The sequence below is a fragment of the Anser anser genome, assembly GCF_964211835.1.
Source record: "Anser anser genome assembly, chromosome: 4".
Classification (NCBI taxonomy): domain Eukaryota; kingdom Metazoa; phylum Chordata; class Aves; order Anseriformes; family Anatidae; genus Anser; species Anser anser.
This window is the reverse complement of record NC_139724.1, coordinates 6240623-6266719: the sequence shown is the minus strand read 5'-3', so window position 1 is coordinate 6266719 and position 26097 is coordinate 6240623. Positions and strand designations below refer to the sequence as shown.

The window sequence follows — 26097 nt, the reverse complement described above, 5'->3', positions numbered from 1 at the left end:
GCACTGGGGCGAACTCCTGAAATGCAAAGCGCTGCAGCCGTCTGACCTTTTGCCGTGACCTCTGCCTTGCTGCCTCACAGCCCGAATTTGTGGAGATGGGACTTGACAAGAGGTGTCACATCCCTTCCACCCTGAAGGCAAACAAATGTCCCCTTCTATCACGGGTGTCACCACCGCTCGCTGCTGAGCGGCTCCCCAGCCCGGCACACCTCTCCTACCCCCGTTACTTCCAGCATCTGGCAGACTTCGACGCGCTTCTGGAGGAAGCAGCAAGCGCAGACCGTGCGTCCGCCCTGCAATACTCACGTGCAACGTAGATAACATCAGCGCCCGAATAGAAAAACCTCCTTTCCAGTAATTATGACCTTTTCTAAGGCAGGCACTCTACTGTAATGGTGGGCACTCTGCAGCGGTGCTGTTAAGGGAAACACAGTTAAATTGACTTGTTAGAGATTTGCTTGGGGCTGCAACAGATGAAACGCCGGGGTGGGCCCCGTGATTCGGGCAGGGAGAGGGGTGCTGCTCAGTGACAGCAGCCCGTGCAGCGGCAGCGACGGTCATTTGGGTTAGTGCAATCATGGGCACCGCGGTGGAAACTGATGGGCTGTGGCTCGTTCCCCCCCCCCCCTCCACTGCTCCCTGGGGCTCTGGCGAGGAGAAGCAATTCATCCCGGCCTCTCCCAGCACATCGCTCCTGCGGCCACCCAGGCTGCACCCCGGGATGCTGTGCTGCAGTGCGGAGGTTCCTGCAGAGCCCTGGCAGCCCCATGGCTCCCCTGCCTCCCCCAGCACTCCCGCCAGCTGTGACTGCAAAGGCGAAGCCGCGTCCTGGGGAGAGCAGGCAGGATTTTATTCCCCGCCTCGGGTCGGCCACTCGGTGTTGGTGACCAGTGCCAGCTCTGGCGGCCAGCTTAGGGCTATGGGGATGTGCCGGGGGTGGCTCTGTGGCAGAGGCACATCGCTGGTAGGTGGGATGGGGAGCCCCCTCCAGTCGTAGTGACAGCGTTGGAGGAGTGGGCATTGGGAAAAGGGGAGTGCAACATAAAACAGGGAATCCAGCCCAGGCTACATGTAAGCAGCAGGTATTTGAAGGAGCAGCGACAACCCGGAGGAGCAGGAAACACGGCGACATACATCCCGCACCTCGTGCAGATTGCCGCTGAGACGGTGGGAAGGCGACACATCGCAGGGAGAGCAACATCTCCTAAATAATGATTAATGAATTGCTACTGACGGCAAGGGAAAAAAAAAAAAACAAAAACAAAAAACTCCCAGTCACTTACACAAGCAAAATTCTGTTTCTGGAGTTTCTGGCAGTAATAAATAATTAAACCCCTTTTGCTTTAGCATGGAGCAGAAGAGAAAGGCGGTGGGGGCCACAATGCACCAGAACAGCAGCGTGGGGCATCACAGGTGGAGTGGGGCAGCTGGCAGGGGTGTGAGGAGCTCAGCACCCCCTGGCCGATGCCAGGGTACCACCTCCCAGTGGGTTTGCTGGCACGCAGGAGCCCCAGAGCACCACTGCCTTGCCCCCCTCGCCCCTGCCCTGCACCTCAAGCACCCCTCGTCTTGCAGGTGCCCCGCAGCTGTGACTGACCAGGGCACGAGCCAGGTGACAGGGGACCCACCAGCAGGGTCACCCCCTGGGAAGCTAAAATAAGGGCAAAAATTAAAATAAATAAATTAAATTAAATTAAAAATTGAAATTAAAAAAAAAAGAGTGGGCAAGTGAACTTTTTTTCCTTTCCCTGGCTTCTCTTTTTTCAACTGTTGCAACTCTAGCTTACGGTATTGGAGTAAGACGTGCTGGGTTGCAACAGGAAAAAAAAAAACCACAATTAGCTAATAATCCTGCTCGTGCTTCACCTCTGTGGTGAGACTGCCTTGGCATCATCCCCATCTCACAAAGCAAGCCCAAGTCGCCCTTTCCAGCAGCAGCAGGAAATGAACGCCGGGGTCCGGCGGCGCCTCCGAATGGTGCCTGGCCAGGATGGCTGTGCCGGCTCTGCACCTACGGGGACGGGTCCCGTCTAATTCGGCTGCTCAGCTCAGCTGCCCTTGCTCTCCCTGCTCACATCCGAGGTGAAGCACTCGTCCGCCTTCTGCTATCCAATTCCTTTGGCAAGATCGAGATCACAGCCACACCCCGGGCCTGCAGTGAGCTGTCGCAATAATGCGATTTTTGTGCCTAATGCTTGTAACACGCATCAGGTTGGCATGCGAAGGGGATGCCGGCTGCTTTACATCGGAGGATGGTCTGTAGTTGTGTGCAGGCATCAGGCCAGCCTACTTCCAGCCTGGCTGCCTCTCCCTGCAGAAACCCCATCCCACCCCATGCAGGTTGCCAACCGCTATCAGCTCACACGCCTCTTGAGGGATGCCACAAACAGCTACAACGTGAGAATGCATCTTACTTCTGCTTCCTAGACGTTCACCAGGCATTGCTGGCTGGGGCACTGGACCCCGAGGGCAGGGCAGGATGCAGCCCCGGACCCCCCGCGCCGACACGTGAGCGGCAGCGAGCATCGCCCGGCTCGGGTAAGCAAGGCGCAGCAGAGGCGAACGCGCTGCCTAATTGGTCTCAGCTGGAGGCTGCGCCGCGCGTGTCAGCGTGGTGAAGAAAGCAGGTCTACGGGAGAGGAGACACGGCAGTCAGCAATTAAAGAAAAGCCCCCGTTTCCCTTCCCCCTCTCTGCCAGCCCTGAGCCCTGGAAGTTTGGGTTTGGTTTAAAGGGAGAGCTTTTCTTACCGCGACTGAAATGACCTCGAGGTGTTGCCACTGGTATTTCCAGGTTTACTACTGAGAGCATCTGCGGGGATAACTACAGAGACCTGGTTAAGTCAAGTCAACGTCTGCACCTTCATGTGTCCATTCCTGTTTTTTTTTTATTTATTTATTCTTTTTTTCTTATACACACAAAAGAATTGACACAAGGAAACTCTTCATCCAGTTCAAATCCAAGTTTATTAGCCTGTAAAAGTCTGTTTCCACACAGTAATCATAAGAAATGAATGAATGTTTATGGAGCATAGCATAAAAAGATAGCAAGTCAGCCATAGCTTGGAGTTTATGATTGTTCACAAAAATTAATCAGCAGGTCACATGGCATTGCATCAAAAAAGGCAAATCAGTTCTAGGAATGCAAACAGTCAGGATAAAAAGGCAAAACAAGTCAGAGCAGAATATCAGAAAGCGATAATTAGATTCACAGTTCCTAATCTGGGTGGCAGATTTCTTTAGACAAGGTTATTTACCCACTAATTCTCCCAGAACAGGTTGAAAGCCGTAGTTCTGTATTAAACCACACATCCTCAGTCAACACAGCAGCCGGGCAAATTAACTATCCATCTCTAGGCACGAGTACTAAAACGTAGGCACAAAAGAGACGAAGTCCACTCCACAGATCAGCTACTTCTCATAGAGCCTGGTGGCCTCAGATGCTCCCAGCTAGAAATCAGAGGTTCCTACAAGCCACACGGACCGAGCTATTCTAGTCACTATCTTGACATGCAAACCTTCTTTCCCCTTACGAGCCCTCCAACGTCCTCTCTGCTCACCAGATCTGGGGAGGTCCTCCCACCTCCTGCTTGACACAGCAAACCAGCCCCAAACTCATGGAGATGTGGGAGGGGAAGGAGCACCGGGCGCCCGGCACCACCGTCTCTGTGTGTGCGGTGTGCACCAAGGAGGCGGTGGTGGGGACATCTCACTGTGCCCTGGTCACCCCAGTGCTGGTCTTCTTTGGGGTTGTGTCTGATTGCCAAGCTGAGGTTTGGACTTTGCTCAGAAGCTACAAGTGATGCAGAGAGCACCCGTGCTAGGAGATTTGGGACAGAAACAGGCGTTTCTGACCTAGGCTAGCTCTTCTCTCTCTTTCCAAAGGAAAACATCTAGCATGCAAGATCTGTGTTTCTTCTTTTTTTTTTTCCTAAAGAAGTGCAGATGGCGAGCATTATTAACTCTGTGATGAGGGCAGATGTAAAGGAGTAAGGGAAGAAAGGTGTTCTCAGATAGCGGATGCTTATATATGTTATAAACTGAGCTGGGGGAAACCACTCTGAGTCTGGGCTCTGATTGACGTGGCGGCACCTGAAGATCTTTCTACAAGGATGCTGATGAATTACTTTCTAGCACAGATCCTTCACTCAGCATGTCAAAGGTGGCTTACACAGACCAATGAATCCCCAGCCACAAGAGCTTCCCTTACAGGGCACTCAGATTTAGACTTCTTAGTCTACTCAGAAGTATCTTCAAAGTTTGTTGGGAAATTAAGCCATTAGGATTCAAGTCTAAAACCCATTTTTCAGGGAATGGGCAGCAGCATTACAAATTATTCTTGCTTATTATATTAAAAATAACATGAAAACACCTTAATATAGTTTGAAAACTTCAAAGAATAATGGAGGCGCTTACTTTCTGAGCATTACAGCTTATTCAGGCAGCCTAGATGACTTGTCTTACGAGATTACCACTTGCTACACACATTTCCTTTACTCTTGTTATGTTAGGCAAAACCGCCTTTCCGAAGAACCCAGCTACCCCAAAAACCGTGTCCATCCTGAATACCAAACGGCAAAGAGAATCAAGGCCGGGGTGGGGGCAGATCCTGATATCTGTGTGATGCTGAACGTCACCTTTCTTTCCTCAGATAGGGCTGGTGGTCTCAAATTTCATTGTATATTCTACCGACAAGACGCGCTTCTTAGACTTTTAGGGCCATCTACCCATGCCCACTGCACACTGGTGACCAAGCAGATCCTAGCATCAAACTAAGGTAGAACTTATAACAAAGCCACCTCTGCAATTTCTTCCAATTTCACAAGTTATCTAGCAAAGCCCATGGGAATCCGAGGAGGACTAGGGCCTCCCAGAAGGCACGTTGCTTTGTACCGCTAGACCATTCATAATTTCAGACTTGTTCCTTGGAGAAATATCAGGGAGAGCTGAAATGGCTAGTGGCAAAAACAAATTGAGTCCAGCACAGCCTAGAAGAATTGAGCTTCCACGCAAAAGGATATTTTCCTTCCTCTTAATAGTCTCAGTAATGAGTTTGTCAGTTTGGGCTTTGAAGAATTACCTGCTTGTTGTTTGGATTGGTTTTTCTTTTTTAGATTTTTTTTTTAATTAAAAAATAAAAGCTATAAAAAGCTAAAGGTAGTTTTAAACTGCAGGGTTCATATCTGGGGTGAGTATTTCTCTGGAGCTGAGGGACGTTTTTCATTCAGACTGGTATAAAACAATACTCAAGGGGAAAAATAGTTGAAAGAGAAAGCATTAAAGGAATAGGAACTCGGAGACCTCTTCCTGCTTCCAAATCGACCATCTCACAAAATTAGCACATTTCCTCCCTGTGAATTCTGTATCTAATCCAGAGAGATCACTGAATTGTGCCTGAGCAACTTGGCAGCCCTTTTCCTCCTCTTCAAACAGAACTCAAGGCTCACTCTTGGCATTGTCTAATGAGCGGTCTAGGTCTCACAAGAGCATATATCCTTACGGGCTTCGAAGAAGGAAGACAGAATCAGTGAAAAATCCACCCCTGTTCCTTTTGGTTTTGTTGCTTTCTTTAGAAAACAAAAGGATACACCCTTGCTCCCCAGAAAGTCAGCTGGGATCGAAGGAACCTGGCGGCCCGAAGGACCTACCTCGTCTTTCACACCCTCTCATAGTCCCGCGCTGGCACACACGAGCTGACGTTACGTTCATGCAAGGCACATTCACGGAGCAACGACATGCCAAATTTCACGACAATCAGGTGATGTGTCGCCCGCACACTCGCGTGCCTTCCCACCTATCTGGTGTTGTTTTAATGCCTGTCTGTAGCACGGGGAAATAAAATGGAAACAGGAAACGGATTCCTTTCCTAGGAGTAGCTTACGAGGCAGGCAAAGAGCAGAAATTTGAACTGAGAAGCAGTAAAACAAAGAGTAAGATACAGCCATCATTCACAAACCATGCTCGTAATCCCAAATGCTCCAAGAGTGACGTGATAACCCACGCTCAGGACTACGTTCTGCTGCAAGAGTTAGGGATGAGGTTTCACCATTGTACGCTCTTCCCTACAACGGTAACTGCTAAGTGATCGCGTCACCCTCACTAGTCCACCTTCCCTGTACAACAGAGGCCTGCACCGAAGGGCTGAAGGCTGTTCTGCAATCCATCTTACTTCTAACTTCACTAACCTTTTCATAGCCTCTAAATCTCAACGTCACGTTCCTAGTTTTACAAAGGCGGTATGTTTTTTTTTTCTCCTACCTTAAGCAACTCAGAGCACAACATTACCTGCAGGTATACAACTCACGGGGTTTCCATCGACTGCCAGTTGAGAAGGAATTAGTTGTGTAGCTATTGTACCATCACTTCATAAGCATTCATTCCCAAACATGTGATTGGGGTCAGCTTTTGGACCCTCTGGCTCATTTTGAGGATTCTTTTTTTAAAAGAAGTTTTCACCGTTTAAGATCCCACAAACAAAACCTGTTTATGGAAAAAGAGAGATATTTTGAATACTAAAGTCCTTTATTCAACAACACAGAAATATCACAAAAACAACTTTACTGGGCAAATTGAATGTTTTTATACAGTTTTGTACATGCCCCATAAGTGATTATTTTTTTTTTCATAAATACACTGTTTTCCAAAACTGTTTTTTTTCCATAATTGCACAAGCATACATACACCTTACACAAATATCTATTAGAAAATTTAATAGATAACTGCACAGTTCAGAAATAGGAGAACACTGTGAAAGGAGTACATTTCTGCGGCCCGTGTTTCTGAAAAAAAAACCCTATAGTTCCCTGCAATTGTGGAAATTGAGTACTTTCTAACATAGGAGCTGTCTTTTATTCACTAAGAATACAGTAGAGCTCAGCGTGAAACTGCCAAATTTAATAAAAACAAAATCTGAAACATTTAGCTGTTACATGAGAACCCACTGTTTGATATCACTATGCATCTAACCATGATCAAAGACCCACTACTGCTTTTTGCTGAGTGTATTCGACCCTGAATGGTATGTTCATTTAACCACTTTCTTTCTTCATTATTTGATTACAGATATAGCCCATTTAAAAACTTGGTATTCTTTAACATTAATTCCATGACTTACGTACCAGGGGTTCTGCACGAAAGGGAGCATTTGCCCCCTTATGGAGGGTCTGTTATTAATTCACAGAACGGGTACATGTGCCTCCCTTTCAGCCTTGCCATTTTTCCTTCACGTTTATCTGGGGTATGCCAACAATGCTTCCATTAGCCTTAATATTCACACCTAAAAGACTGCAAAATTGTGTTCTGCCTTTTTTTTTTTTAACTCTTTTTTGCGTCGTGCGAATGAAAGAGGAATACAAATTTTCATACTGGAAAATGTTTTCGGTCTTTGTGAAAAGCACAAATTTGATCATTAGTACTTGAAAAAAAAAATCTGATTTACAAATATGTATATAATGGGGGAGAAGGAAGGCCAGAAAAAGGATTTCCTTTTTTGAACATCACTAACCAAAATGCTCTATGTGCACTACATCACATAGATATTGTTTTACCCAAATCTAAAAATGTGATGGTGTAAAGGAACAACATCCGAAATGAAAACCACGCGGGAAAATCAAAGAAAAATCAACTCTTGTTCATTTTCAATAATTAACAGGTTTGCTTGTTGTTTTTGTTTTTAACAATTTTGAATTGACATGTAAAACACCACAATTACAATATACAGATCCATCAGTTTTTAAAAACAAAATGACAAAACAAAAAAAAAGAAAGCACATCAAGACATGCAACATTAGGGTATTAGACAGTAAGTACATTGCTATGAATATTCTTTGTACACCTAATGTAGCCTGAACTTAATTTTGTCTCTACTTCTGTAAGAGCAATCACAATTTTCCTAAAAGCAAGGCAAGCTTACCAGCCAGATGTGCAAATAAGGCTTCGGTTGATGAGTCAATCAGCGTTTCGGTAGAGAAGATCTTACAGAGCTCATATTGGTCTAGTGGTCAGCAACAGAGGCCCTAACCAAAACGTCTCAAACACAAAAGAAATCCGTACACAGCTGCCGTAGGAACAGACGTAAAGCTTACTGTGTGGTTATGCGACTGACGGCCTCTCACAAACTCTACGAGTGGCACCGTGACAGAAGCATTTTGAGCATGACGCTCCCGTTTCCGAAGCCATGGCATGACATCGCACAATGCAATGACGTAGACATGTGCATCGACCCCACGTCCGGTGAGCCCAGCCCGCCCACGCTCCTCCAGGTACCGTGGACCACCCCTGCCCTGCCCGGCCCTGCTGACACACGAGACCTCAGGAGGCTTCTCCTGGAGGACTTTGGCTCTCCTGAATGGTCCCAAGAGCCACCAGTCCCGAGAGCTCCCTCCCCTGACAAAGCCGGCGTCCCCCCTCCTATGCAGGTCCCACACCGCGGTGCTCCCCACCACCCCACATGCTCCACCACATGAGGGTGACCAGGGGCCAAGGGCTGAAGCACTGAGCAAATAACGGAGAAAGTGCTGAAACGAGAGGAGATTTGGATGGGCTGTGTTGTCATTGGCCAATTGTTTCCATGCCCAGCAGCTGTTTTGTGAAACTACTGGTAGTCCTGTCTTGTACAAAATGATAAATCTATCAAGTACGTGGCACAACAGCATTCGCTTACTTTGACGGGACGGCCTTTTCACTCATGAGCGGTGTGACGAAGCCAAGCAATAAAAAGTGTTGATCAACTGGTATTAGGTATCCCTAAGTTCAGTATCCTCCTTATCTTTCACAACACATGAGTTACAGCCCTCCGTGCGCTGCCTTTCCAGAGGGCAGACGACGCTAGAGTAGGAAGAAGAATGGCAGACTGTTCTGCTGGGGGCCTAAGGGACTGGTGGTTCAGCAAAGCTAAGATCAGCGGACTGAGGAATGTGTGTGGAGAAGCGGTCTTTGCTTTTTGTAAATTTAAAAGAAAAAAAAAAGTTAATTTTTATACCACAAAAACATCCAGGCTCTCAAATGAACAGAACTGCAAGTGACACCCGAACCGGTCCAATGATCAAAGATCAACTGTGGAGAGCTCCACTTGTACCAAAAATATTGCATTCAACTTTATGAAACATTTTCCCCATTGACTGAAAATTTTACATAAGAACCCATAGATGGAGGGTAATTTGGCCGAGTCATCGTTTATTCTAAGGGCTCGTACTCACTTTGTTTTGCATTCTAGAACAAACTTTACACAGACGACTGGTGTTGGATGTCCACCTAGGCTGGGCAATCCACCATAGAGCGCAGTGAAAAGTGGGTCAAACACCATACAGCATTTTTGGAGGGAGACCCCTCTGTAAAGCTCCTTTGGAAGCAATGCAAGTGCATAAACCGCTACTCTAATATAGTGCTTGAAAGAGTAATCTTAAATTGTATGTCTTCCCTTCTTACAACACCATGACAGAAGGTAATTGCTAGATGTGTCACAATCTTTTTATCTTGGAAAACTTGGCATCAAGTCTCTATCGAAGGATGCATGGTAAAACAGTGCTGCTGTTGCTGCTGCTGCTAAACAACTAGCAAAATAATATTTAAAGCCAGGATTTATTGCTCCGGATTTAACTCGCAGAACCACACTGTTGTGTACAAACCGTTAATCTCCATAGATGCTCAGACATGATTGTCTCCTTGTGTCTAAACACACAAAATACAAGCAGCTATCTGTACAGTTTACAGTACTGAAACACATATATTTGAAAATGAAGTATAGATATGTTACTTTTCAAAGATACATGACTTTATAGCAGGGGTTTACCCAAACTTTTTTTTTTTTTTTTACAGCCACTTTAAAAATAGACAACAACTTCACTAGTATAGCTAAGTTACATCAAAGAAAGAATCAGTGTACTGAATGTGAATAAGCCAGCCAATTCCCCAGGCTCCCAGATTTTTGTCTTTTGCTTTTGAGGAAACCCCTATACAGAAATGAAAATAGTATCTGAGTATATTCTTCAATGGTGGACTAAGCAGTTTCTTAAAACAAGACTTTAGCTTGCCATTCACTTCGGACTGCCTTGAAAATAAGATACACTACTGCTTAAAAGAACCATCGGAATGCTTCAGCGCTGGGAACAGGTGTTCTCTAAAAAAAAAGCAAGAAAACAAGTTAAGCTTTCTTTTGCGGCATTACAACACTCGATTTCTTCTACTTGTTCTTTCCCTTTACATTTCAGGCATACTTTCAGTTATCTAGGAACAGCACGATGCCTCACACAGCTTGACAATTCATAGAAACACACGCACATGCCATTTTAGGGTCATACGTGACACGTGTGAGGTAGCATATAACACACCTAACATGCGGTCTCCTTAGTTAGTCAAGCAAGGTATTCATGGGAACGCAAACATTGTTATCAAAAACATCTCCTGGAAAGCAGACAGTGCTTTTGGAACAACCACACAACTTCGCCACGGTGCCTGGCTGCGTCCCGGCATAGGGGATGCATGGCTGCAGGCGGGTGGGTTTTAGGCCGGGCACACGCTGTGGCACGAGCACTTCTTAGGACAGGGGAGTAAGGGAGGCGTTGCCCTGTCCTTCAGAGAGCACGCTGTGCTCCAGGAGCAGCTCATCCTCAGGCTGGGCCCCTCACTCTGTGTTTCGGTTGTAGGGCAGAAAGTGCCAAAGCATGTCCTCGACTCGGTAAGAGTGAGGGAAACTCCCGACGGACCCAGGGGGCTGAGCAGGCTGCCCACCTGCCCGCTTTCGCATGCGTCCGGGCCCCTGGCCTCATGCTGAAATGGCCTGCCTTCACGGCCACTCCCTTTCCTCCTTCCCCTGGCTGCCTTCCCCCAAAATGGTGTCCTCCTGCATTTGGGTGCCTCCACAGGCACCTGAGCACAAGCAAATTCCTTTCACAGCTTCAAAGTATAACATACATCAGAGACAGAGGTGCTGAGCCTGCAAGGGCAGTGTCTGCGAGGTCCTTCCTGCCCTCAGTCTCCTTCAGAGTCAAAAGATGATGACAGTGCCCTCCAAGCCCATGCATACAGACCCACGTCTCTCCTCCAGAGCTACTGACCAGGGACGGAGCTGGAGCCAGCCCTGAGCTGACGCCGGATCAGCCAGCCTGGCTCATTCAGAACTGCCCACGAGCAGCAGCATCAGAGATTGTCCTAAAAGCAAAACCCTGGGAAACCATACACAAATACTCGCTGATTTTGCTGGTGGTGGGTATAAATAGCAGGTTGTCTGAAAGGGGAGCAGACTCTGTGTTGTGTTACTGCTACATTCATCCTGCGTGCCCACGGACATAAGGGAGACAAAAGCGCTTCTGCCGTGCCACCAGAAGCCCGACCTGGGCCCAATGCCCGATCCCTCTCCTCAGGTGCTGGGGTTTCATAAATCACCTGAAAATTAACTCTCACAGACAACGGGCTGGTTCACTGATACAACCACCCCAAACGGTTGGAGTTTTCTTTGCGCCAGCATCCACCTCTGGCAGCCCCTGCTGCGTCCAGCGCGGTGGTGAGGAAGCAGCACGAGCAAGCTCCCCAGGCACACCGAGGACAGGCGGTGGCACGGCACGGCTGTCCCCGCGGGTCGGTGTGGGCTGTAAGATGGCTGCTGAGCTCCAGCGAGGGATGCGGATTCATAATTCATAAGGAGGTCGGCTGCAGGAGAGGCTCGACTTCAGAGTGGTAGGAAGCAATCACACGCCTAAATTGATCTCGAAAGAGCAGCCAGACATGCAAATGTATTAAACTCAATATATTGTCTTCGCCTGAAAACTAAACGTAATACTCCTCCGTGGGTCCATCTACCTAAACACAAAACCGCAGCTAGCTAGACAGATTTAAAGGCGTAGCAACTGAGATGGCCTTTATTTATTTCCTTGCAGCATCAGGTCAAGTTACTGTCAGACGTTGTCATATCAGCTGGAAGGAAAGGTGCAATGTCTGATTAAAAGGTCATTCAGACCTTTAAATACACGGAATAATATTTTTGAAGGGCAAGGCTGTGGTTTAAGACGTGTGCTTTTGAAAAACTACAAGATAAGGAATTTTGCATCCGCACGCCGAGTTCTAATTACAGATACGCATTTACAATGAAATATCCATTGCGCTAACCCCCTATTTGGGAATGAATTATTAATCCACGCTTAAACAAGAAAGCTTTCGAAAATGGGATAGGTGGCTCAAATTAAAGCAAACCCGATTTACGAGGTGAAACCCTTAGATTTTGCCCCTGCAAAAGCCAAGGTTATTTCCAGACAAAAAAAAAAAAAGCCCCTTCAGCCCGTTCAGCAGCTCGGCACACCAACAGCCAGGCTCAAGTGCAGCCACCATCTACCGCCTGCATGCTTAAATTCGGGAGTCCCAGCTGGGGAATGAAGCTCTCAAGGAGATTACAGCGTGCTGCTGGCCCCGCGCGCTGCCGGCGGGGCGTCATTATCCTGAGTGACGGGGAAGACAGATTCCCCCGCACGTCGGGGAGGCGGGCGAGGAGCAGGACGGGAGCTGATCAGCATTGTTGAAGGCAGCCGTCGCTGCTCGCGCTGGTGCAAATGCTGACAAACGGCAGCCTGGCTCCCAGGAGGATGCTCAGAAACCTGTAATGCTGTAAAGCGCGGCGGGATGGAGAATTTATCCCTGCGCAAGCCCGGTGCCAAATGACTTTCTTGCTTAAAACTTGCTATTGCACTCTCCTCTCAGCAGCATTCACAGACGTTTGCTGCAGAAGGGGAAGGAGCAACTCAAATGTCTGAAATCTTAAATTTTAATTGTCTCCTTGAAAAAGTATACTTCGATAGATAACAGAGAGTGTTACATTTTGGGATTTCATGAGGAGGTGAAAAAGGCAACCAGAACCAACAGAACAGGGAAAATCCCTTCAATTAAGCAGCAGTGGAAAAATCATATACACATATCCATTACCAGAGGCTCATTTTGACAGCTGAGCTCTTCATTTTTACAGCACAAGTGTTCATTAAAGAACAATGCCTCCCACACCTGCAGTGACCAATAACCCAGTGAACCCCACAGGGCCACCACGCTGGCAACAGGAGGCCCACTCGCTTGCCCAGCTCAGTCCCAGCCCCAGCGTTCGCAATCTCATGCCTACACAATCTGCTGGAGTTGCTCACGAGCCTCAGCCACCAGAAAGATTTGGTAGGTAGATGAGGAATCAGGACAGCTAGCCACCCCTGCTAAGGATGCTGTTGCTTGGGGTGCACCCAAATCCACAGCTGCATAGAAAGAGAACTTTATCGCCTTTATCATTATTTTCTGTAGGGCTACGGAATCTCTTGGGTAGAGGTGAGCCGCATTCAGAAATAAAATAGAATAATAAAATACATCAGAGCACTACATGATTATGGCCTAATACCTTACCAATGTTAAAAGATGTTGCATTATGTAAGACCCCTTTGATGTTTGATCCAAGAGCAAAAACCCTCATCTCACAGAAGCAAACTCACACGCTGGCTACAGCAAATTATTTGGCAGATGTGGCACTCCTCATTCCTCTTCATGAGTCCTGGCTGAAATGATCCAGCTCAACACAGACCCTTTGGGAAGTGTATTGCAGCTGAGGTATTTTCAAGATACGGACCACCCGACTGTCTTTACAAAGACCTACACAAAAGAAATAGGTAGCACTGGGGGATCTTTGTCCTTACTGCATCCCAAATTCCAATGGCAACACAAAAGAAACTGGTGGATTTTCCTGTATTTCCCAAAGCACCACGCAGGACTGGTGCTGGCCACATAGGGAAAAATGACCTTACAAAGGTCGACCTTACAAACCCTACATGAGTGTCTCAGCGTGGAGGACAATCCCTGCTTGCAATCCCTTCCACAAGCGGGGGGAAGGAAGGCACGTAGGCCACAGGATGTACAGCATGAAATTTGGACCAGTAAGTTGTTTTTTTATATATGCGTCTACATATACACACATGAATGCATATACATAACAAATCAGTGACAGAGAAATCCAGTGCTACATGACGGCTAACGGGTTCAAGTGGGAAGTCGTGGTCCTTGCACAAGATGCAATCTGGATCGATCAGCAGCCCAAGAGCAAACATTGACCACCACTGGTCATAAACCAGTGACTGCATACATTCCTAATACATTTGTGAATGCGGACTACAGAGCCTAACGCCCACAACTGCCTGAGAGGAGCGGAGAGCCAGAACAGTGAGCTAAACCCCGGTGAGCCAGCAGACTGGCCTTTCCTCCACCCCATGTCTGCGCCACTAGCTGACGTGGCTGCCAGCTCCCCCATGCTGGAAATGGCGTTGAATAAACGCACAGCCTAGCTCATACAGAAGCAGATTCTGGTGCAAATCCAGGTGCTCCAAAACTCCCTTTCCATCCCCAAACTGCTCCCGTTTCCTATTCTTTTCCTTGCAGCTCTCTGTGGACAGCCAGCAGCTGTACCGCAGGGCGCACCGTGTGAGTACCGCCACCGCCGGCCCACACCAAATGGCGGCTCCGGGCCTCCTGACATGCCGAAATACAGAGCCACCTGCAGAGGAGCGCAGCCTTCCACAGCGTCCGCGGCCTGCTTTGTTCCTCTCATAAATATACATCACCTACAGCGGTGGCTGTGGGGAAAACCTCCCGGCGCTCGCATCCAGCCCACACAGTCTCCTTGAATGTTTTCCTCCAGGCAAGGAGGCTCAGGGGCAAAAGGCTGGCGTGCACATCCCCCGCCTCGTCCCCACTGGAAGGCGGGCAGAAGGAAATGGCACAGCCTGGTGAGCAGACACTGTCCCCAGCCAAGATCTGCTCCCCATAGCCACGTTTTTGGGAGGTAACAGCCCTCTCTGAGCAGCCAGCAGATCAGTGGCCTCGACGGATAGAGACAGGGTCATGAAGCCAGCAGTGAGCATGTTTCTGCAGCCCAAGCTAAAATACCTCTCACCATACCTGAGCTGCGGGCCTGGCTCCGTTCAAACCAAAGGCAAGATTTAACATTTATTTTAAAAGTGGGTTTTATTTGCTCTGAGAGGACATGAATCCGCTTGCCGGCAGCTATTTTTCCACTCACACTGCGTATCTCCTGCGTCGTACTTGACACAAACCAGATTTAGCACATTCCAGGTTAGGAAACTCATTCGGCTTTCTCTGCCACCAACTGCACAACGCGAAAAGCCCCGCTAGATGGGACACGGTAAGCAGTCTGGGACCATGTTTTAGAAACCCAGCTCCTCCCCAGCTGCCTCCTCAGAGATCACCAGCTCCAGAGGCTCCCATGGGGCTAGCTAGATGCGTGCCCATGGCCACCGGGGAGCTGAAGTCCCACTACTACGGGGCCAGATCCTGTGCTCGGGCTCAGCATCGGCAGCAGCTCCCCAGCTCAGTCAGGAGGGTGAGCCGGAGGAGCACTGGGTTTCTCCACAGGAGAAAGAATGAGCAAACGCATCTCTCATTTACATGCAGCACACAGCAGAGTTTATTTTATATATTAACTTTTTTCACTTTATATATGAGATTATATTCGAGGAATGGGTAAACAATTTCACTTTTTTGATCTGGAAAAAAGAAAAGTATAACACCGTTGGGGAAAACAGATGGCAAACACAGATCAGAAGCCATAAGGAATCCAGCCTAATCCTGCCGAAGGAAAACATCTCTGTCCCAAGCAGTGTTAGCGGCAGCACCAATGCCAGGACTGGCCACACCAGCAAAACCTCTCACACGCTCTGCAATCCGCACCAAAATCCCCACGGGGACAGGTCGGGGCTCATGCAAGCTGTAATGCAGCATTACTCCAGAGCCAGGGCTGATGCTAAGCAGGTCAGAAGAGCTGTCACTTGGTGAGCTCGTCCTGACGGTGGGGATTAGCATCAAATAGCCCAACATGTTAGCAGAAAGCAGAAAGCTCTCTTACTGAGGAAAGTTTTGTAGAGAAATTCTTGGACACCAGTTTGTTACCATCATGCAACATAAAACCCAAGGCACTACAATGCGAAAGAACACTAAAAATTAAACATCCAGACCACTGCTCAGCTCCAGCTTTCACCTAGGACCTGGCTGGTGACTTATGCAGACTCTCCTCGGTCAGAGACAATCAGCTAGAAAAGTGTCAGACGCACTGCCATCCACCTTCTCCCTGATCAAATCCCCACAAAGACCATCCATCAGCCCCTATCACTGATCCACCCTGCACACGCAGGCTCACAAACCAGAATTATCCTTGTTAACATTCACTCCATTAATGAGAAATCCCCGCTGGTCCCTCACCCAGTGGTAGGAGCCTTCGCACGCAGTCTGACAACTCTATCATCCGCAAAACGGCTGCTGCGGGCTATGGCAATCTCATACAGACTGGTCTCCAAACAGAGGGGAGGCATGTTTCTCGGCGCCAAACCTACACTTAAATCTCTTTCCCCTAGAGCTGCTCTGCCTTCGGCATCTTTTTCTCCTGCACAGAGCCTAGCGCTGGCTACGATGCCTCATTGGTTAGCTAACTGCTTCTGTCCTTCGGGATTTCTCATACGCTGTTGATAAAAGAGCCAGTGAAAAATATATCCATTAAATGCTTGGCCTCCGCTTGCTTGTTTCTCTGCAAATCCTTAAGAAAAGAAAAAAAAAAAAAAGGGAAAGAAGAAAAAAAGAAGAAAACATGTACTCAGAGGCTGCATTCAGTAAGCTACCTGGGCTGGGAGGTATTTCCAGCCGACGCCTGAGACTTGCTGCAGGTGCCGGTTCGCTTCTTGCAGCCCGTGAGCACCACGGGCTGTCTTGCCAGACTGAAGGAGAGCAGCAGCAAGACAAACTCCTGTGCAGCATGTCACCACAGCTCCCAACCAGAGGGAAGAGCTTTATGAGGCTGTGTATGGCTCGCTCTGAGTCCCATTAATTCCCTGGTATGTCTTCTGAAATTTTCAAGGGTGACAATTAAGATTCATCTCGGTGATTATTTTCATGACACCGTCAACTCTGCTGGACTTTGACCTGCAATTTATTTTACATCAGCTTTCAAGCAAACAGCCAACGGTGATTGCCGCCTCCTGGGACTGAGAAACGCTCGTGATTTAGAGAGAACAGCTTTTATGTCATTACCAAGCTCGTGCCACCAAGTCCGCTCCCACCCACTCCCTGGTGGCCAGCTACGCAGACCCATGACCCTTCCAAATATATTTTCTCCTCTTTTGCTTGCTCTGTAGCCAAACAGCCTCTGTTTGACGGATACCACTCATTTTGGAGATTGCACACGTAACAGAATCTGCTCCCTGATGCTCCTTCTCCACTTCTGATCTCTTTAATGGCACTGCGATAATCACGCTTTGCCCTCCCTGTATCTTCTATGCGCTTCAGCTCCCTCCCACACACAATGTCTGCGTCCCCACCAGCAGCCAGGACACGCAGAGGGACGGATGTTACTCAAAAACATACGGGGTATTTCTCTTGTGTTGATGGAGCAAATTCTTTGTGTTGACGTAGTGCAGATTGGCACACTGTTGGCATACTCCAGCTTCCCTTGGACATGCAGTACATGACACCTAAGAAGCCTCTAAGCCCAAGCAGTTCTCATGCAACAAATCATCATTTTCAGCCCTTCACTGCTGGCGTTGCCTCCCTCTTTCACATTTGTCAGCTTGTCTGTACGTTTGCCTTCATCACTTCCTTGTCTCTGGAACAACTTGTTCGGATCACACAACTCCTCCCATACCACATGCTCACCCAGCACCCAGATTCTCTCCGTAAATTCTACTCAATTCAGAAAAAAGAATGAAAATGAATGAAAAAAACTTCCGTATCAATGACAGCACGTGGAAAGCCCTGCTCACCCTCTTTAGGATCCTCTTCTGCTGTGCAAAGCCTTGGCCTTCCCTTGGAGAAGTTGTGGGAAGACAACTACCAGTGAGCTCTTCAGCTGCCGTGCCGGCATGACTAACGGCAAACCTCCTGCTCACCGCAGCAGCTGTAGTCTGCTTTCTTCACACCACAGGAGGTCTCACCACCATTTTCAGCGCCGCCGTGTTGCAGCAGACCACCTCTGGTACTCTGTCCACCTGCCCCACAGTGCCTGAACGGCTCCAGCTGAGGAGCAGCACCCTCTTGTTGAGGCTTTGTTCATTATTTCCAGCCCTGAGCTGCTCTTGGTTCCATCTCTGCTTGAGCACTCTGCGGCTGCTCTTTCCTCCTCACCTATTGTATTCAGTGATCTCCATCCTGAACTCTGTAGGACTTCCCATAATTTTCCAGTGTTTATTAAGATCTTCCCTCTACCTCAAATTCTAATGCTGCTTCTCCACTTTCTAAACCACTGAATAATCCATTATTAGCTCTTAGTCAAATGAAGCCTGACACCAGCTAATAATGATCCTATGCAGAAATACAACGGAGACCACAGCCAAGACAGCCTGGAAGTGAAAAGAACACTGTCCTGAGACAGGAGAGGAGTTACCTTTTAAAATGGCCATCTCTTGTGAGACTGAAATGAGGAAATACACTATGTAGAGCAGAGGAAAGAATAAAACTCTATGGTGCCTAGGGAAAAGGCATTTGATGAGTTTGCTGCCCGCTCAGAACGCAGTATCCAGCATGACCCAGGCTGCTTTTATTCCTTTTAAGTTCTCATATTTCACTCGGCAGTGTGGTATCTGGTTAAGTACGAAGAGACTCTGGAAAACTGCAAAAAAATTCAATAGGCTTAACGCATACCTGGCTATGGATTTTTATGGTCTTAATTAAGAGGATGCCTAGGAGTTCCAGGGAGGAGAAAATATTTCCCATAATGTCTGAGAGTAGAAGTTAACAAGCCTGCTGGGATCTTTTTAGCCCCTGCAGAGCTAAGGCTTCAATATTATTAAATGGCTGTCGCATCTGAAGTATGGTGCAACATAACTCAACAAAGAACAGCAAGCAAGGGATGCTGAAATGGGGGATGACTCTAGATTACGCCACAGAGTAATTCAATTTCAGGACAGGTGTCTGCATGTGATTGAACGTGATATGACTGTGGAAAACAATAAGTGTACCCAAAAGAAGAGAAAAGAGACACAGCAGGCTGGGCTCCCAAACAGCAAAGAGCGTCAAGCCAAACAGCATGCTTCAAGATGTGGTTCAGTATGATCATTCAGAGCAGATGAGCTTTAAAAAAATACAGACACTACAGAAGTAAAGAAATGCTTTCTTCGGATGGTGGTACACCTCAGAAAGCAAGGTATCTGCTGGCAGTTTTTAAGCACATAGTAGGTGACTTGGGAATTGTTAGCAACACAGGCCAAGTCCCAGGGACTTCCTTACAGGGACACGAGTTACTTTCTCATTCCTCCTAACTCACTTGGGTACACCCGAAAGCTTATCCTAAGCCTTTCCCTGCACAATCGGCAGCTGCTTCCCATCGCAAACAGTGATCAAAAGGATTAGGCAGTATTTGGTGAGGCTTCAGGGTGTACACTCTAGGTTTGCCTGCTTAGAAATATCTTATTTACCAGCTGAACTCTTAAAACACATGCACGGGTAGAGCTGGAAAACTAGCAGCTGATAAAAAATTTTAGGCTATTTGGAAAGCACTTGTTCTCAGCCACTGCTAGGCATCAAGTGCATGACACAGAGTACTGAAATTAGTATCTATCTTTTATTGAACTGCCTAGAGTTCAAATGAAACAAAAATGTAGTACCAAGATGTTGCTATTCAAAAGGGATCATTTTCTGACATCCTAATTCGTTCCCCAGTCAAGCTAAGTCTTCCCTGACTTCAGTAATGGTGTTAGGTGTCAACCTAGCAAACAGACCTGCATGGAAAGTGGCCCAACAAAGCAGTAACGTCAACACACATGCACAGGCAAACGAAAATTGGCACTGTTGCTCTGAACTGCCGCTATATGGTTACCCACCCTGAATGAGCAGTATCCAACATGGTGTTCAAGTATCTACTGCCTTAATTGAGTCTCCTCACTTGAATAAGGCATGGGGTATACAGCCCACAGCACGTGGTACAAACAGCATTGGTAAGAGTTTACAAAAGTGCTGTAGCTGACATAGGGGTCCAAGTCATACTGGCTTCTGTGCTCCTCAGATTGAAATAAAAATTCCGAAGAGACTTAGATAAGAGAGAAAGATGGACAGAAAGAAAGGAGAAGGAGGAGAAGGAGAAGGAGAAGGGGAAGGGGAAGGGGAAGGGGAAGGGGAAGGGGAAGGGGAAGGGGAAGGGGAAGGGGAAGGGAAAGGGAAAGGGAAAGGGAAAGGGAAAGGGAAAGGGAAAGGGAAAGGGAAAGGGAAAGGGAAAGGGAAAGGGAAAGGGAAAGGGAAAGGGAAAGGGAAAGGGAAAGGGAAAGGGAAAGGGAAAGGGAAAGGGAAGAAGAGCCCATTATGCTTATTGCTGCTCTAGAAAAAGCTCTGCTTTCATTCATATTTCTCATGACACATGCCACTTGTCCACCCTAAACAATGCGCATCGATTTCATTATGTCGACTGAAAAATAAGACAAATGTATCAGTGACAACACTGGGCAAAGAACGAAGTTTGGCGCAGCATCCTGGAACCCCACTGCACAGCCTGTATTGGTATGGAGAAAAACGTGCAAAGAACTGTTCGGTGCAGTCAAAGCACAGAACTGCCATAACCAGTTAACCTCCCTTACCATATGGACAATTTCCCTGGCAAACAATCACAGTTCAATGATTTAAAGCAAGCAATTTCCAATGCACGTAGAAAGCAGTGTTTGTATGAAAGAGGCTGTTCAACCCTTGACTGGCCTACAATTTTTGCTGAATTAATTAAATTTCTGTTCAGTTCAGTACCAGATCCCAGCACTAAGAGATTTCCTTAGGTGGGAGGGACTTCATTTGGAACAAAAAAATGTGACTTTTGTCCCCCTTTTACAAAACACAGGTGCTATTGCACTGTATCAAACAGCAGTTTCCACGAGGTGCATTCTGGATTGAACACAGCTATCGTCACGTGGTTGGGGCAGTTCCTTTGCTCTGCAAGCATCACATGAAGAAGGGGGAAACAACAAAACATGAAGCAGTAAAACGGGCTACATCCGTCTCCATTTCAGAGGATATCCCTTGCGCTAGGTTTTTCACGCTCGCTAATCTGCCAGAGCCATAGGCAGACCAAAAGCTCAACTCTGCAGGGCCCTCAAGGCTGCCCTCAGTCACACGTCTCCCACTGACTGCAGCGTGAAGCCTTGCGAGATGCGGTCCCACAGCAGAAGGTCAAACAGCTTCAACGAGTGCTCCAAGTGGCAGAGGTCAGGACATGGTGAGCCACGGTGACACCTGCAGCCGCCCTGGCCTGTGCCGGGGGTGGCAGCGAGAGGCCTTGTGTCATGGAGTCGTCCCTGGGGATCCCCAGAGGTTGAATGGAAAACTCAGCGCAGAAAGCATGTTTAGTGGGGGGAAATCGCTTCTTCCAAGGCCCCAAAAAACTGACGCCTAGCCACAGAGCCCTGTGGCAGCCCACCCAACCCTGGCCTCGCTGCCCCGCGACCAGGCCGCGTGGTGGTAAGATGGCCGGGGTCGGGTGCCGCTTCTGTGGAAACCAACCACCGTGACCCTACCCCCAGGGAAGGATCCCAAATTCCCTTGAAATGCGACTCAGTGAGGTGCCTCGGTGGGATCTGGAGGCTGGTATTTCAGGTCGGTGTGTGGGGGCTGGTATTTCAGGTCAGTACGCAAACGTTTAATAGCGCACATTACTAACTGGTGAGGCTGATACAAACAAAGCAAGCGGCACGGACCAGTACGACAGCACGCCCAAGCACCAGAGGACATTTCACATCTGGGCTGAACCGCGCAGACCCTGCCGCTGTGAGTCAGCCCCTCCGCCTGCTTTTGCTATCACGCTAATGAAAATGAGGAGTGGGCCACCTGAGTCAGGGTGGTTTCCTTCAAAGAGAGTCATACCCGGCTCCTGATCTTCCTAACCTGCTGCAGAAGTTACAGACGCGTACGCCCATCAGAGGAAAATAAGTAGTCTCCACGGGTAAATAAAGATTATGCCTCTTTAAACCAACTGTAAATCTGCATGAAGACAGAATATACATACACAAGTAGGCAGCGTGCAACGTGACGTCAATCTTAGTTTTAGAGATTTATTATTACCATACATAAAATTTCCTAGTAATAATAACATTCTATGTAAAATACTAGAGCATGGGGACACTTTGAGGGTGAAAATTGTACAAGAAAAATAGGAAAAAGTAGTTCTGGTGTTTAAAAAAAATGCTGGGAGGGAAGCACTCCATTAAAAATGTAAGGGTCGGGGACTGGAACGTATTAACGTGAATCTGTCTTACACTTGGTGTAGTAACCTTGAGAATTTCATCGTACGCCCTCATTGCACCAGCAGAAGAACAGATTTAAAGGAAGAAAGAGAGAAATGCTTGCAGTGGGATCAATCAGTTTGCTGTTTATTGTTATTATTCTTGTTTTCCGTTTATTTCGTTTTTGAGCACAGTTCCGCCCCTGATTTGAACCCTCTCCATGACTCGCAGCCGACGTTGAGCGCAATTCTCACGTCCTACGAACACACCACCCACGGTGACCCCTTCCTCGATCCTCGCTGCATTCCCTCGGGACCGTGCCTTTGCAGATGACAAGGGATCACTGGAGCAGACACGCCGGCTCCCCAGGGCCGCAGGATGAACAAACCCGAGATGCCCACGCAGTAGGGGAGCACTCCCTGACCCACCACGGCCACTGCCTTGGCTTGGCCCTGTTGGCCCTGCTGCTCCCTGACCCACTGCCTGCTGGCTGCCACAAGGCCAGCGCCGCACTGCCACACGCGGCCTTCGCAGTCGTGCTGCCACGCGTCGTTACTCGATTAGAGGAAAGACAGAAGCAGAAGTAAGAGAAACAACCAAAAGGGAAAGTTGCTCTGTTATGGAACTCCTCGCCTATGGATGTTTCTGTGAGGCGGTGAGCCACGTCCCGTGACACGCTTTGTGGCCAGCCACGGCCTGCAGCAGGGCGAGGCCCTGATGACTCCTCCACAGGTGGGAACCAAGAGCCGCGTCCTCCGCGTCCCGGCCCAGCAGCGGAGGAGCTTCTGTGTGTTTATCCGTCTGACAGAGCGCAAACGGGGGGGGAGAGAAAGCAAAGAGAAGACGCGAAGGCAGGTGGTTATGAGAGTACACAAGTGGCTAATAAAACCACGGTTTTTACTAGTCGCAGTGGTTAAACAATTTTAATGGGCGGCATTCTCATAACATGCCTGAGCGGCTTTTAAGGCTGCCAAACACCTCTGTCAGGAGCGAGGAAGTTCTGGAGATGCACGCCGAGACGCACGCAAGCCCATCGGAAGATCTGATAGCGTGCAAATGCGCTTCTCCCAGAGATAGCTCACTTTCTGCACAAATCGATAAGCCATCAGAAGCTGCCATTTATCACGCCCGTTAAGCCCCAGCAGCACCCAGGCTGGCGAGCCTGACGAGAGGCCCTCGTGCACGGCTGGGCGCCGCGGGGCTTCTCCACATCGCTCGCCAGAGAAGTCCCGTTTGGGCTGCGCTCGGTACGATAGTCCATCGGGAGGAGACCGGGGTACTATGCGTCTTCTTTGCAAACTTTCTACGAAAGCAACCACGCTGTGTGTGCAATTGAGATAAACCAAGGGTTGCTAACCCCATCTAGTCTCCAGCACCTGGAGAGTCCGTACTGGGCTGGAGGTCAGTGATGCCGGGCCCTCACACATGCACAAAACCAGCCAAGAGGATGCAGAGCTACAGAGCAAACTTCCAGCAAGGAGAGGCCACTCTTGCAAGGAGGAAATTCATTGGTTATTTTGATGAGGCCGGCTACGAAAGAGTTAACGCTATCGGCCAAACGTCACTCACAACCCCAGCGTTGCCTTCATCCCAGCACCCGGTGCCACTGTCTGCGTGTATTTAGCGTGGGTCGGATGGGTGGGCTCTCACTGCTGCTCCCCCCCAGGGCCCTCATCCCACCTCTGCTCCTGCGAGCAATGACCGGGGCACCGGCCGCCCCGCGCGCACGGGAACAGGGGAAGTTGCGATTTCTCACTTAGTTGCTAATTTCTGTGACTACAAATCTTGATGCCACCTCGTGTGCACTGCTCCTCTGTACTAAATCCATCATCCTCGACACCTCCAGACACATCTGATACGTGCGCCTCGCCAGCGACACTATAATTTTAATAATGACAAGGGATTAAGTATGATTACTAGTCTCTCCCCTCGCTTGTTTCCTTTGCCTAACGACATCAACCACCAGCCGTTTTATGTGCAGCGGGGTACTTTGCCTTCCATTGTCTGTTGGGCTCGGGTACGTTCACCGAAATTTCTGCGCCGTCGAATCTGCCTGTCTGCGGCATGCCTAGCAACCTTGAAAGCCTGTCTGTACGGCCGGGGAGCATTCAATAACACATCGTCAGGTCCGAGGGCACGGCGTAAAGAGACGTGGGTGCAGTCCGGCCAGAAGCCTGCGCTACGTTTTTCCCCCCGTTGTACTTCACACCCGGCCACCCTTCTCCCCACCACCCCAAACCACCACCACCACCACCAGAGAAAGAAAACCCACCAACGAAAAGGCAAAGCAAAGCAAAACGGCTCGGCACAAACCGAAAGGAGAGAGAGAGGAAAACCCAGAGAGAACCCAGAGATAGCCACCGGTCTCGGAGCACGGGCGGCGGGCGGGCCAGGCGAGCGGTGTCCCCGTGCGGCGGGGAGGGAGGCACGGAGCCGCCTCCGGCTCTCCGGCTCGGGCCCGCTGCGGGGAGCGGGGCCGGGAGCGGGGCCGGGGCCGGGCGGCGCGGGGGGGCGCCGGGCTCCGCGGGGCTCGGCGGGGCCGGGGGGGGCCCTCAGAGCCTGAAGGAGGCCTCGGAAAAGGGGTGCTGCATCTTGAAGCTAGACAAGAAGCACTGCAGGGGCGGGGGCAGGGGGTTGAGGAGGGACGGCGGGAGGCTGGGGAAAAAGAAATCATCTCCTCTGACCTCTAGCGAAGTGCCAGGTTTTTTCTTAAGCTCTTCACATTTCCTAAACTTGCAGATCTGGTGTCCCGTTTTGCGGTTCCTGCAACTGCTGCAGACTCCACAGTTGATGAGCCGCTTGCAGGGCACGCACACCCCGCAGCGTTTCCGCTTCTTCTTGGCGGGGTTCCCCGACCCGGCCCCGGCCCCGCCGCCGCCGGTCCCCCCTCCGCCGCCGCCGCCGCCGCCGCCTCCGCCGCCGCCTCCGCCGCCCCCCGCCCCGGCGGCGGCGCCCAGGGCGGAGGCGGGGGCGGCCGAGGCGTGGCTCTGCGGGCAGTCCGCCAGGTTGGCGATCTGGAAGGCGCTGTCTGTGACGGCGGCCGAGGCCGCGGCGGGGGAGTGCAGGGCCGTCATGACGATGACCCCCGGCGGCAGCGAGAGGCCGCCCAGCGCCGGGATGGCCGAGAAGGTGCCGACGCGCTCGGGGAGGTTCATGATGTCGGCTTCGGCCGCGCCGCACTTGAGCTTGTTCATGCACTCGCCCGCCAGCGGCCGGCAGTGCTCGGGGGCCAGGCTGGAGAGGAAGTTGTTGTTGGCCATGGGCAGCGCCGGCTGCTCGCCGGGGGCGCAGCCGGGCTTGCCCAGCCGCTGCGAGTCGCTCCGGTGGTGCATGCTGCCCCTGCCGGCGTGCAGCGACGAGGCGGCGGCGGCGGCGGCCGCGGCGGCGGCGGCGGCGGACGAGGAGGAGGAGGAGGAGGAGGAGGAGGAGGAGGAGGAAGGCTTCCTCGCCGCGCCGCCGCCGCCGCCGCCGCCGCTGCCCCAGAGCATGGCGGTGGCGGCGGCGGCCGTGGCGGTGTCGCAGTTCCAGGGGGACATGCCGATGCGGGCGGCGGCGGCGGCGGCGGCGCTGGGGAAGATGGGGGTGGTGATGCGGGCGATCTTGGCCGCCTGCGGGAAGGCGCCGCCGTTGGTCTTGTAGAAGGTGGCGAAGGAGCGGTACCTCTCCATCTCCGAGTTGTAATCCACAAGGCTGTTGAGGGCCCCCTCGGGCAGGTGGCTGTCCTTGGGCAGCCCCGGCGCCTCGGGGTTGGGGCCGCTCTCCACGCACACGTTGGTGTTCATGGTGGCCGCGGGCAGGGGGGCCGGGGGGCTCAGTCCTCCGCAGGGCGCGTCCCCGCCGACGCCGAGCGGCCGGGCAGCCGCGCCCGCTGCATCCTCACGGGAGCCGCCGCAG

General features: G+C 50.0%; 1 protein-coding gene and 2 long non-coding RNA genes across 10 annotated transcripts in view; 2 read left to right on the top strand and 1 right to left on the bottom strand.

Annotated features, from left to right (window-relative positions):
- LOC310899314 overlaps nt 1-6305 on the top strand; it is a 284820-nt gene extending 278515 nt beyond the window's left edge. Inside the window, exon 10 of the long non-coding RNA XR_014584170.1 lies at nt 1-6305. This exon is cut by the window's left edge and continues 303 nt beyond it. This is a non-coding gene — a long non-coding RNA (uncharacterized lncRNA).
- CXXC4 (CXXC finger protein 4) overlaps nt 1-26097 on the bottom strand; it is a 94824-nt gene that overhangs the window by 32441 nt on the left and 36286 nt on the right. For 3 of the 8 annotated variants that reach the window (XR_014584158.1, XR_014584160.1, XM_083835554.1), the window contains one exon: nt 24888-26097. Coding sequence is in view for 4 of the 8 variants with exons in the window: in XM_083835554.1 (XP_083691680.1) it covers nt 24888-26097 (1210 nt within the window). In the remaining 4 variants the exon portion in view is untranslated. Of the gene's footprint in view, nt 416-2949 lie in introns of those variants that run through there. The other 5 variants (XR_014584157.1, XR_014584159.1, XM_083835553.1 and 2 more) reach the window with 4 other exon arrangements.
- LOC310899313 overlaps nt 25192-26097 on the top strand; it is a 3091-nt gene continuing 2185 nt past the window's right edge. Inside the window, exon 1 of the long non-coding RNA XR_014584169.1 lies at nt 25192-25332. This is a non-coding gene — a long non-coding RNA (uncharacterized lncRNA). The remainder of the gene's footprint in view (nt 25333-26097) is intronic.